This window comes from Papaver somniferum, chromosome 2 (genome assembly GCF_003573695.1).
Source record: "Papaver somniferum cultivar HN1 chromosome 2, ASM357369v1, whole genome shotgun sequence".
Classification (NCBI taxonomy): domain Eukaryota; kingdom Viridiplantae; phylum Streptophyta; class Magnoliopsida; order Ranunculales; family Papaveraceae; genus Papaver; species Papaver somniferum.
In genome coordinates, this window is record NC_039359.1 from 97,054,345 (window position 1) to 97,067,208 (window position 12,864).

The window sequence follows — 12,864 nt, forward strand, 5'->3', positions numbered from 1 at the left end:
TCTAGCCATTAAGATAAAAGAAACTAAACAGAGGATTGTGTTGAACAGAAGATGAAAGTATGACAATTTATAATCAAAATCAGAAGTATGTGTCAGGTAATAATAAACATAGGTTTCTTGAGTATAGGTATAGAGTTGATATGTGTTGTAATCAGAGAAGGTATAACAAGAGAAGTTATCTTGAAGAGCTGCTGAATAAACATACCCGTGAGGAGAAATTTTAGGTCCAATATGATATATCCAAGTAATAGTTATCTGTAAGAGAACCCGATGCACCACTGCAGAGATAAGAAGCCAACTAGGATGATGCCAACTGATGAGAAGCCAACTCAAAAAATTGATATTGATGTAATAAGACATAGCTGAAACACTGATTCGTGGCCAAAGGAAGATTACTGAAGATGAGCTACCATTAAAGAGAGACAAACAGAATCAATAAAGATAAAGAAACAATAAAGAAAGAAAAGTGACAAATAACAAATTAGGACAAAGAAAAGAGGGAAAACAGACAAATTTAAAACATAAAAAAAAACAATCGAACCGAGATTCGGATAAAAAAGAACTAGAAGATAAGATTTGAACAAGATTAAACGGATAAAATCAACAAATTTGATGGAAGAAAAAAGATTGACAAATTTTGACTTTTCATTTGACTTTCGCTTGACCTTATCCTCGTCCGCTTTTATCCAAACATGCACACCTTAACAATACACTAAGCATGAATTTCTAAACATCTCCATAACTATCTATATAGATATACAACTTCAAGCGCCAGTGAAAACAAAATCCCCCTCCAACAAAACCGGGATTAAGGATTCAGGTTAACCGGAGATGTATAAAAGATACCACCCCTTCACTCCGATATCACACGTGGAATATACACAGACAAATCGGATGGATCACGTGCCGTTACGGCACGGCACGAGTTGAGCGCTAGTCATATACAGACTGGGACACCCCAGACCCAGAGAAACAAGTTTTGATATCCAACACACAAAGTAAAACTTCAAATTCCCGGAGCAGATCGCCTGAGGTTAGTCCACACCCATCTCTAGCTATCTGTTTCTCTCTAGGGTGAGATTTCTTCGTTCCAAATTGTGAATTAGGGTTCAAATCTTGGATTCTTGGGAACAAAATTTGATTAATTCTTTCTTATTACATTTGCAGATCCGGGCGTTGAATTTGGTTTGAAGTGATACGTAGATAGATCGTGTTTACTTTACAGAGGAGACAATTTGATTTCCTCCTTGGGTACAGTGTGTGATCAAATCAGCAATGGGTTTCTTAATAACAACCCTAATTTTCATCGCTGTTGGTGTTATTGCATCTCTTTTTGCTAGAGTTTGCTGTAACAGAGGACCATCTACAAATCTGTGAGTTCTTTTTTGTTTCTTAGTTCAGATGTGATCTTAGTCTAATTAAGTAGCTGGATTTATTGAATAACTTGGTAGTTCTATTAATTTTTGATACTTGATTGGGTTTTAGGAATCTAGGGAAAATTGTTATGTTTATTAATTGGAATGTATATCGTGTTAGCATAGGACGATACTTCAATCTTGTTTAAGTAAGAGTCATTTTAGTGCTGTACTTTTTGATTGTCTGCATTTGAAACATGAGTCAGCATTATATGAGAGGTATTCATCTAACTGACAATGATAAACAAGGAGTATCAGAAAAAAAAAAGCACACTCTAAGAGTCATAGTACCTTGGTTAGGTTTCTGACCTGGGAAACATGCTTGTCAACTGCATCCGAAGTGCTAGAACTTCACTATCAGCTTTATTTTCCTTGACTTTTTTACTTAGGTGTTAGCATTAGGCCAAAGAGACGTATAAGTTTAAACGTACCCATGTAATTACTAGATAGCAGAGTGCCCTGCTAACGTGGATGCCTCCAGTTACGATAAGAATGTCATCTAGGTACTGACTCTTGTATTCTCCAAATTCATGAGCAAAGTGCAGCGATCTTTCAAGCACCTGTGAGCTTGTTCACCACAAGAGTTGCAAGAGCCGCGGGTGCACTGTCTCAGGCAACTATTGAGACAGGGTATCCTCCTATAGTAGCCTTTTCCAGGACAAAGATCCCTAGCATTTGTGATCTTTCTAGCAATTTCGTGATAACCAATTATGGTGATTTTGTACACCTTTAAACACATTATTAATTTATTAGAATTTAAATTAAGAGTCTGAGTCTGAGAAGTGTATGCCGGAATTACATATTGTTGACAAACTGTAAGCTTGCGTAGTAGTCCTATGCTCGTAACCATTCAAGGAAATCTATTCAGTTATACTAGTTCTAAGATTATTTTCTTTAAGTGCTGTAATTTCGAGATTTAGTGTGTGATTTGAGTTTCTGAATCTGTTCAGTCGAAGAAAAACAGTATTTTCGATAGGAAACAAGAAAATGTGCCTTTACTAGTCAGTAAATTTTATAAGAATAGTGAACTCTAGTAGGCAGAACCTTGTCACTGTATGCAAAGGGGGTGATGCTTTTTAGAAAGAGAAATAAAACTTTCACTATGAATGCTGTAAACAGTTTCATGAGAGTGGATGTACAACAAAGCTAATCTTAAGACCTAACTGTTTATACATGCTTTTAGTATAACCATCGAGTTCAGCTGGTAAGTCTTAGATCTGTTTTCCCGCGGTTCAAGTAAAAAACCTCTCAGTCTGCTAAATTTTGTATGACAGAGTTATGCTGCCAGAGTGAAGATTTAGGCATCCTTTTTCTGGTTGGATGAGATTTCTCATCACATGCTATTCAATTGAATTTCTCTCTCCTGGATCTTGCAAAACTGTCAAATAGGGTAATTAGAAACTGCACCTAAGAAGTGGGGAGATTGCTAACTTATAGTTTATCGATGTCGAGCCATTTGCTCCTATGAGAATGGTGCAGATCTATGCTACTAGGATACAGTCCCTACCATCATGATATGTAAGCTTGAGAAATCAGAGAACCCTTTCTGGACCTAAAATTTGAGAGTTTAGGGCAATCAATCTTAGTAATCCTTGTGGCTTTCATTACTGTTGCAAAGGCACTTATATTTTGGCCCTGACATTACATTTGGGTACCAAATTGGATGGGTTTGTTTACCCTGAAACTTTGTACTTTTTTCGTTAGTGCAGTACTGACAGCTTTGGGGTTATATTGGAATTGGGGGTTTGCAGTCGTTCAAATGCTGGGTGTTTTAGGGTATTTTAGAAAATGCTGATACTTATTAGGTGTCTGTCAAGGTTATCATGTCATCTTTTATCTCCTATGTTATGTCTTCTAACCTCCTTTGTTGATGGATACTGCATTATTAAAAAATGTCTATGAAGGCCTGCTTGGTATGTGGATCCTAAACCCTGAACAGTTCTAATTTCTCCATGGTATCACCCTTGGCATTTGCTTAGGTGTTAGCATTAGCCCCCATGGTACATCCCTAAATAATTCATATCGTGTCTAGTGACTTACTGATGTTCGGTATTCCTTTAGGTGTTAGCATTAGCATTAGACTAGCATTATTAGTTACTGGAGTACAGTCCCTTTCATTATTATTCAAAATATCCATCCCCAGAATTGCAGTGAGTGTACATGAATGGATACAGACATATACTACAGTTATTTTATTTTTGGTTTTTGACAACAAGGGACCTTTTCTTGCATTTCACTAGTGTTTTTCAATTGGTGTTCCTGTTTTCAGTATTCAAGTATTCTTACTTAATTAAACCAAGTATGTTTTAGTATTTTACTTCATGGATGAATCCTGAAGATGTTCTAATTCGTGATCAAGTAGATCATTCTCACCCTTGTTAGTAGCATTTAGTAAAGACCCCAGCATTGTGGATCCACAAGACACTGGGTATCTTGCCATCAAGTAGTAAATGATGCACATAATGTTCCCATTTTAGTTATGTCCTCATCTCCACAAGATCCCAACTTTAGAGTCTTGTGGCAAGTTTGCGTACATGAACACACATACTTTATAAGGTGTGGAAACGTTCTAGGCTGTTATGTAAGCTACTAGATCTGAAATTGAGGGTGATTTTGGCTCATCTACTTGTAACTTGAGGCTGGGATGGCAGCTTCAGTAAATTATGGCTTAATCAAAAGGAGATTTTAAGATCAAGCCATATAAATCATGTATACTATTCTGAACATGGAGTTGTACTGAAAAATAAGCTCGATTAGACCGTAGTTCATGGATTTGGCTTATGCTATCACATCTTTTTTTTTTTTTTTGCTTCAAGGAAATTTTTATTTATCTAAACATTGTCATACATAATAGAGTTTAATAGGAAAGATGGGGCTTCCCCTTTCCAATTATTACAGACTCTCTCTTTTCGAGCATGTTTAGCTAGTTTGTCCGCACATTTATTGGCTAATCTGTTTATGTGTTTACAAGAATAGAAATCAAATTTAGATAACTGAAACCGTATGTCTTCTACGATGCCACGCAGCTCCCATGGAATGTCAGAGGCTTCTCCTAGGATAGCTTGTATGAGGCTTTGATAATCCGACTCAATAATAATCTTCTTGAAACCTAACTGCTGCCCCCATTGCACTCTTTCCAGCATAGCTAAGCTTTCCAGATGATGAGCATCCAACTCCCCATTGAAGCTACTGCACTTCAGAGCTACATGCGTACCTGCATCATTTCGAAAGATTAGTCCATATCCTCCTGTTTTAGATCTGTCACAGGAAGATGCATCCGTATTAAGTTTGGTAAAATCATAATCAGGTGGCTGCCATCTAGAAGCCACTATGCTTTTGTCAGAAATATTTTTCTTCATAGTAACTGATTCAGCACTTTGAAGGAATCTGTTTATAGCATGAGTTAGCTGTTGTGGAGTTTGAGATTTGTTTTCAAACACCAGGCTGCATCTTTCTTTCCATAAGAACCAACATATGATGGCCATTTTACTAATGATAGCAGAGTTAACATCAGTAAACCATGAAGCTATCCAATCTCTCGGATTGTTCCACTGATTGTCATCTCGCCTGTATCCTAGACTAAACCATACTGCTCTTGCATAGTCACACTCAGTGAGAACGTGTATTGTGGATTCTACCGTACATTTGCATCTGCTACAGAAAACTTCCTCCTGCCATATTCTTCTACTCAATCTCTCTTTAGATGGAATAATATCTTTAATACATTTCCAGATAAAGAGTTTTACTCTTGGGATGACGTCCATATTCCATACTTTCCTCCAAATATTAGCTGATGAAGGCTTGTACGTGGCTAGACCATTATGATTCTTAATGTTGTAGAGTGCATAATAAGTTGACTTTACTATAAAGTTCCCATTCTTGGTGAGAGACCAACATAGCTTATCTTCGGAACAACGTGGGATCCTCATACTCAGAATCTGTTGAGCAGTGCCAGGATCGAAGAGATTAATGACTAACTGAGTTTTCCAACTTTTTGTATCTTCATCAATTAATTCTGAGACATACGTATACGAAGAAGGATTGCTTGCAGTACTAGAAGGAGTAGGGGGAGTATCCTGATGAAGAATCCACTTATCCTGCCAGATGAGGATCCGCTTACCATTTCCAAGTGACCAACAGCTGAATTTCTTAATAAATTCAAACTCTAAGCTAACACTCTTCTAAGACCAGGTGGAGTCCGCCTTTTTAGGGGCATGAAGAGGGTGACCATTTTTGAAGTACTTGGCTTTTAGAGACCGTACTAGAAGAGTATCATCGGTAGTACAGATCCTCCAAGCAGTTTTGGCCAAAAGTGCGTGGTTAAAGCAACGTAAATCTCTGAAGTTCAGTCTACCATCATCGACTGTCTTGCACATACTAGAAAAAGAAGTGAGACACAAACCCTTCTTGTCAGCTTTATTCCACCAGAATCTTAGTTGAATCGAATCCATCTTCTTTATAGTATCCTCAGGCAACTTAAATGACTGCATCTGGTGTAGAGGAATGGTACTGAGCACATTTCTTACCATTACACCTCTATGAGCTTGTGACTGAGCAGTTCCCCTCCATCTTGATAGTCTTCTCTCCATATTACCTATAAGATTATTAAAAGAGACTTTCTTCTTTCTGTTGAGGAAAGGAGGACTGCCTAGATACTTTTCTTCAGAACCCATCTTTTTCACATTAAGAATTCTTGTGATAGTAGTAGCTTCTGCAGTGCCAAGATTTTTACTGAAACAGATGCTTGACTTTTGATAATTTAGCAATTGTCCAGAACTTGAACTGAAATCTTGCAAGATATTCTGTAGACTATTAATGTTATCAAGATTGGCCTTAACAAAATAAGGCAATCGTCAGCAAACAACAAGTGACTAATAGGGGGTGCTCTTCTAGCAATCTTGATTCCACTTAAACTCTTTGAGAATTCAGCTGCCACCATTGCTCTTGAGGAAGCTTCCGTAGCAATTATAAACAAATAAGGAGAGATGGGATCTCCTTGTCGTATACCTCTAGAAGGTTTAAAGGGTTTACAAGGAGACCCATTTAGAAGAACAGAAATTTCCGTGGTTGAGATGCACTGAAAAATAAGAGAACACCATTCCTGTGCAAATCCCATTCTCTTCATAACCTCCATAATGAAATCCCACTCCAGTCTATCGAAGGCCTTCGACATGTCTAACTTCAGTGCAAGATAACTCTCACCCTTCCTCTTCCTTTTCAGTGTATGGATAATTTCATGTGCTAGAGATATGTTATCTGAGATAAGCCTTCCAGGGACCTATGCAGATTGTAATGGAGAGATGACTTTATTAAGAACTTTCTTCATTCTTCTTGCCATAAGCTTGGATATGACTTTGTATGAAGTATTGCATAATGCTATAGGACGATAATCTGACGGAGAGCTAGGTATCTTCACTTTTAGAACAAGCATGAGTCTGGTCTGGTTTAATCTTTTACAAATATAACCACTCCTGAAGAAATTTTGTATCATTTTAACCAAATCATTCTTGACAATATCCCATTGTGATAAGTAAAAACCCGGAGGAAAACCATCCGGTCCCAGGGCCTTCCATGGGTCCATACTTTTTAACGTAGCTAGAACTTCAGATTCAGTAGGGATAGCTATAAGATTTGCATTGTCTTCAGCAGTGATGACCAGTTGTACATGCCGGAGGAAATCTTCATTTAGTGTCGGCGAAGAAGTGGTGTTTATGCCTTGAAAGTGATTTGCAAGAAGTAAGGATAGAGATTCCTTATCGTTACACCAATTACCATCATTATCTCTGAGTGCATCGATCCTATTTCTTGATCTACGTCTGTTTGCATTAGAATGATGAAATCTTGAATTATAATCAACCTCTTTGAAGAAAGTTTCTTTGTTCTTTTGCATCCAAAACTCTTTCTTGATCTCCTCCCACTTATCAATCTCTTTTTCCACTTTGGTAATTTCTGAAGCCATATTAGAGTGATTCCCAGAAAGATGAAGATTATCAAGCCTTGCATAAAGCTCTTTAATATTTGTATCTATATTCCCAAAAGTAGTTCTGTTCCATACTCCGAGAAGTCTCCTTGTGAGCTGAAGCTTGTGATTTACGTTATGAGCTGCACTACCAGCTATACTTGAACTCCAAGCTTGCTTTATTTGATCCGTACAACACCTGTCTTTCAACCAAACACCAAAAAATTTCCAGTTTCTGCTAGTATGACTGTCAGCTTTATACAAATTTAGGCAAATTGGTGTATGGTCAGAAGCAAGATGAGTTAAATGAGTAAGGGTTGAATCAGGAAAACTAACTATCCAGTCATCATTAGTTAGAGCCCTATCTAACCTACTTTGGTCCTACCAGAGCCATGCTTATTACTTGACCAAGTAAAAGGGTGAACCATTATAACTTAAATCACAGAGACCTGCATCTTCAATACATTAGAAGGAGAGGTAGAACTAGAAGCACTATTACTGCCTATTCTATCACTAGGGTCTAGGATGATATTTGAATCCCCAATCACAACCCATGGTTGGTTTACTTCTAACCCTAGTTCTTTTATAAAGTTCCATTGAGTTTTCTTTTCCGGAGGCTTACAAGAACCATAAACACAGGATAAAAGCCATTCTGGTTTAGAGGGATCGTGTTTCACAAGGCAGTGAATCATATTTTTAGATGAGTATACAATATCAAGAGAAAAACCATCTTTCCAGAAGCCTCAAAACCGTATCTTAAATATCTAGTATGTATATAACTTGAATGCTAATTATCTTGTAACTGTTGATTGCTCATATGTATATATGCGTAATGCCGTATACGCTTATGTGGAATCCCTAAAGATTAAGTGGAAAAAGTTGTGACAGAGAGTTAGAATCTGTTAGTGACGTAGACCAACTGGCAAAGAGATCGTTATAGCTCGGATTACCTAGGACTTTTCCAGGGACTAATCTTCTGTATTTACTACTTTACATTATTTGTTGAGGTTTAAGTGTGTTATCAGTGTCGAGCTTGCCTACAACAGATGAAACCCCTAAAATTTTTTCGGTTTCCCTATAATGTTGGAGGCCGTAACTTGATTAATGGAATGAGTTTATTAGGAAAAGAGCAAGGCAGGTCCTCTGATGGCCTCATCTTTACCGGTATTTAACATGTTCTTCTTAAGTACTAAATTAATTAAAAAAAATTCTTTCAATTATAGGTTGCGTTCGGTAAATTTCTTGCTTGATTTTGGTCAACTACAAGGAAAGATGTAGATATCTTTATTTGGGTTATGTGCTCGACATCTAGTGAATAGCTCGGTTTAGATTTTAATCTTAAGATTTCCTAAAATGATTTGTTTGGAAGGTTATATTCTTCAAGGAAGAAAAATTTACTGCTGGTATTTTTCATTGTATTATTTGAAGTATATACAAATGAATAATGTTAACATTTCGTGCCTGGTGAACAATGAACGCTGAACTATCTAGTTATTGATTTGATGTTATGTTTAACAGAAAGGCCTTAGGAATACAAACCCAGTTTTTGGCTTGTCATGTTTATTTTTCAAGGTATACAAACCCAGGGGATTTCACCTTCTTGGATTATTTGGAAAACTGAGTCCAAAAGCTTTATTGCTCAAGGACATTGAACTTGCTGATTATGATTCGATAGATAGACTTCCCTTTGTCTTGAATACACCAAATTTTATCAATATGCCTGTAGTTGGTTTAACACCATGTGGTAGTTCCATTTTTGATTTTGTTTATTTAGTTGGCCACATTATCAACATCTTGATGAACATACCATTAGATGATGAACGCTCTTTCTAATGTTATTGTATGACCTCTCAGGGTAACATCTAAGAATTTATGTGTTTGTTTTCAGAACCTTTTCTTTCTTCCACCTGATCTACTGGATATGATTGTTAAACTAGATTGGTGTGCCAATTGATTCTGTTGTGTATCTACGCGTTATTTGGTGGTTCATATGGACGGAATAGCAATGTTTGCAATGTTTATCGCATACATTTTTCTTCTCAACGTTTCCGGGTGCATGAACTGTAATCTGTATCATACATTGCAAATAATGCATTCAGGCCCTTTTGGTTTTATTTGGACTAACTCGTTTCCGTTTCTGATGCAGATTCCACCTTACATTGGTTATCACAGCAACGGTTTGTTGCTGGATGATGTAAGTTTCTAGATGCTTCACTTTAATTTTCTGTCAGTAGTATAATTTTCATATATTTTCTCCCAAATTAGTTTCTTTGTGAATTAGCTCCACTGGAACACACCTATTTTTCTAATGTATACATGCACCTTTGTTATCACCATCATCTATGGAAGAACCAGAATAATTCTTAGGTTTTGTAATGTATATGTTACTCGTGCGCCTTTGATAGCACCACCACTTATAGCAGAACCAGAATAACCCTAAGGCTGAATGTGTACCACACTTTAGTGACTTTCCTTTTGAGTCTGATCAGCGATCTTGGATTTCTAACTGTGACTGCAATCTGCAGCTTTAGTAGAAGAAGTATATATATGTTGAAGTACATATGAGTATGGCTAATATGGCTTTTGACATTTGAGTAACCTCAATCACAGTTGGGAGAAAGGTGCTTTGTTAATTACATATATTTCCAAGTGGTTGTTTTAATGAAAGTTAGTTACTGTGTCATTGAGATAATGTGGATGATATGCACAAGTTATTTTATGGTGTTCTAGAGGATATGCGCATATAGAGGATGTGTGTAGGTCAAACCAATTTTTGTTTTTCTGGTGGGTATGTGTGTAGAGATAGAGCAGGTTGAATGTCTCTAGTTGTCATAAAACAGCTCTATAACAGCTTGATTAACTTACCTACTTTCTGACCTCTGGTGTATCTCAACTCCTGCTCAATATTTTAGAGCTTCCATTAATGTGATTGAATCGAAGATATGAGCCTAATTCATGTTGTATGACTGGAAGACCTAAAGTGGGTCTCCCTTGGACAACCCTTAATGAGTGGTTCCTTTTCTGGGTAGTATTTTAACATTTCTGATCTTGCATCATCAGGTGGGCAATCGTGTATCTTGCACAGCTAAATCCATTAATCGTTCCGATTCTCAGTGAAGAGTGAGATGCTCCATGCAAGAGATGTAGCTGAAACTTGTATCTCTTTGGTAGGTCGACATTGTGTATGATGGCTGATTTGCTGGAAAACATATTATTATTTTGGACCAACAGTGAGATCATTCATATTTATTTATCTTTCTCAGAACATGACTTGTCTGTTGTATGTTTCTTGTAAGAATCTATTTCTCAAATTGATCTTTTATTATTTTCGTTCTTGTTCTCCATTTGGCTAGAATAAAAACCTGATAAGTATATGTGCTTTTTTACTAGAACATAAACTCCAGAGTTTCATTGAAATAAATGGAGTGTAAATCGTGGCTTCTATGCGTAATTTTCGGTCTTTCTACTACATTTTGTTCTTTAGTATCTTGCTTCTATACTGCATCTAAATATTTTGGTACAGATCCATGCCTGAAGAGTGGATTTCACAAGTGCTTTTGGTTTAAAAGAACTTGACCCAGATTTCATAAGTGCTTTTGGTTTAAAAGAACTTGACCCAGATTTTTATGAACATTTGACAAGTCTGCAAATATGAGCTTTTTAGACCGCCGCATACGGCACCAATACACAGCTTGAGTGTTTGCGTTGGCATGTGCCTGATTCTTTGTCCCTGTATCCTTCGGTAATATCACCACCCAGGTTGGTATGGGAAACATTTATGAAAATCAGTGTGCCTTAATGAGTCTATTAAGATGAGCAGAGCATTGAGAAGATAACCAAGATAGTATGGTGACGGATAAAACAGAAGAAAGGTCATTGAAAACAACAGTTATTGATAATCCAGCGGTGAACATTAAATACACAAGAGATGGCTATAAATAAAGGCACAAAATGAGTAAGAGTTTACCTAGAGAATTTTTTTTGTGAGAACAGGAGAAGAAAATGAAAAGAGGGAGGAAACAGTTTCATGAGTTGATCATTGTAGCTGCTGTAGTATTATTATTGGTGCAGTCATTTGTTGTTATGCCTAGTTTGGGTTGCTCTACGAGTAAACCTAACAATGGATGTAAAGACTGCATTCTTGATCAGTTCAAGTATGGATGCCCAGCGTGTACGCCTATTCTTCGATGCATGGCGAAATGTCTTTGGGCTGGAAAATCGCAAACAAAATGCACGAAAGAATGCGACTGTAACGGTGGGAAACCACGTCTTTCCGATTGCAAGAAATGCATGGCTCGCTGCAAATGTAGTTGTTCAAGAAAATGAAAACAAGATGTTGTGATGAACTTATGATATCGTTGTCTTCCTCTTGGTTTTGTGTTTATATTTTCTCATTTAATTGTCGGTTTGAATTATGTTCATCGTGAAGTTGGAACTTCCAAGCAAGTTGATTGGATAAAAATTAAGAGGTTGTAATTCATAATCCTGTACTCATTGGGTTTTTTTTTTTTTTTTTTGAAAAAAAAGATTGATTTCTTGCGAGAATTAATCTGTTACATAATCAATATCTTTAATTTATTGGTGTCTGATCTCATTCGGACAAGAGTCAGGCCAAATACTAGTTAAACCATTCACTCTTGCTAACTTAAAAGGGATATCTGCTATTTTAATTCTTTTTTACATAATAGCATTTCCAAGAGGTAAAGGCTGTACAAAAAGATTTAATACCTTTGGTGTAATTAAGCAATCTTCAGTTAATCGAACCATCTTATTTATTAACAGCATCCACAACCACTTTTGCGTCGAGCTCAAAATGCACCTTCTCCGGCTTAGCCCATTGTATAACATTCCACAGTCCAATGCATTCAGTTTGCTTTGCGCTCCTGATATTTTTTAATGGATATATCTTGCTGCTTGTTGTTCACCTGCAAAATTACGAATAATCAAACTTATGCCACCTGACTTGTTAATATCTTGAAAAGAGCAATCACAGTTTATCTTTAAAAAAAAAATCTAAAGGAGGAGGTATCCAATGTACGTTCTGACGATTAACTTCTAATGGAAATATTAGGTTTCCTGACTGCATGCTCTTCAATGAATAGTCTACACCTCTGAACTGTCTTTTCTGGAGATGAGTTTTTGTTTAGAATTTTTTTTTTCACATCTTTCAGACCAGATGCACCAAGCAATGATAGATGTTTTAACGACTTTTAGTTCAGAGATTTGCTTATTGTGTAGGCTATCAAATCAGCTGCAGATTCAATCTAACAGATTATTCCGATTACTGGAAGACCATCCTATAACAGAGGACCAAACCAATCTCGAGAAAGTGCGGTTTATAATAACATGAGCTGCAGATTCTGTATATTGGCCACAAAAAGGGCACATGTCATCATCACCAACTATTGCTTGTCCATGAGCATTTTTAGTAGGAAGAAGTCTAGAAATTGCTTTCCAAAAAATTGGTGGATTCTTGGTAACAGAGGCATC

The 12,864-nt window shown here is 36.8% G+C and overlaps 1 protein-coding gene across 2 annotated transcripts; it reads left to right on the forward strand.

Annotated features, from left to right (window-relative positions):
• The first annotated feature begins 956 nt into the window (after window positions 1–956).
• Window positions 957–10,843, forward strand: LOC113348498 (V-type proton ATPase subunit e1-like). Of its 2 annotated transcripts, none has more exons than XM_026592298.1 (4): window positions 957–1,033; window positions 1,168–1,373; window positions 9,521–9,568; window positions 10,435–10,843. In XM_026592298.1, the coding sequence occupies exons 2-4, from the start codon at window positions 1,276–1,278 to the stop codon at window positions 10,496–10,498; spliced, it is 210 nt and encodes a 69-aa protein (XP_026448083.1). In that variant the 5' UTR covers window positions 957–1,033; window positions 1,168–1,275; the 3' UTR covers window positions 10,499–10,843. The 2 variants fall into 2 exon arrangements, with proteins under 2 accessions (XP_026448083.1, XP_026448084.1); XM_026592299.1 differs by having other exon boundaries at window positions 977–1,074.
• The last annotated feature ends 2,021 nt before the right edge of the window (window positions 10,844–12,864 follow it).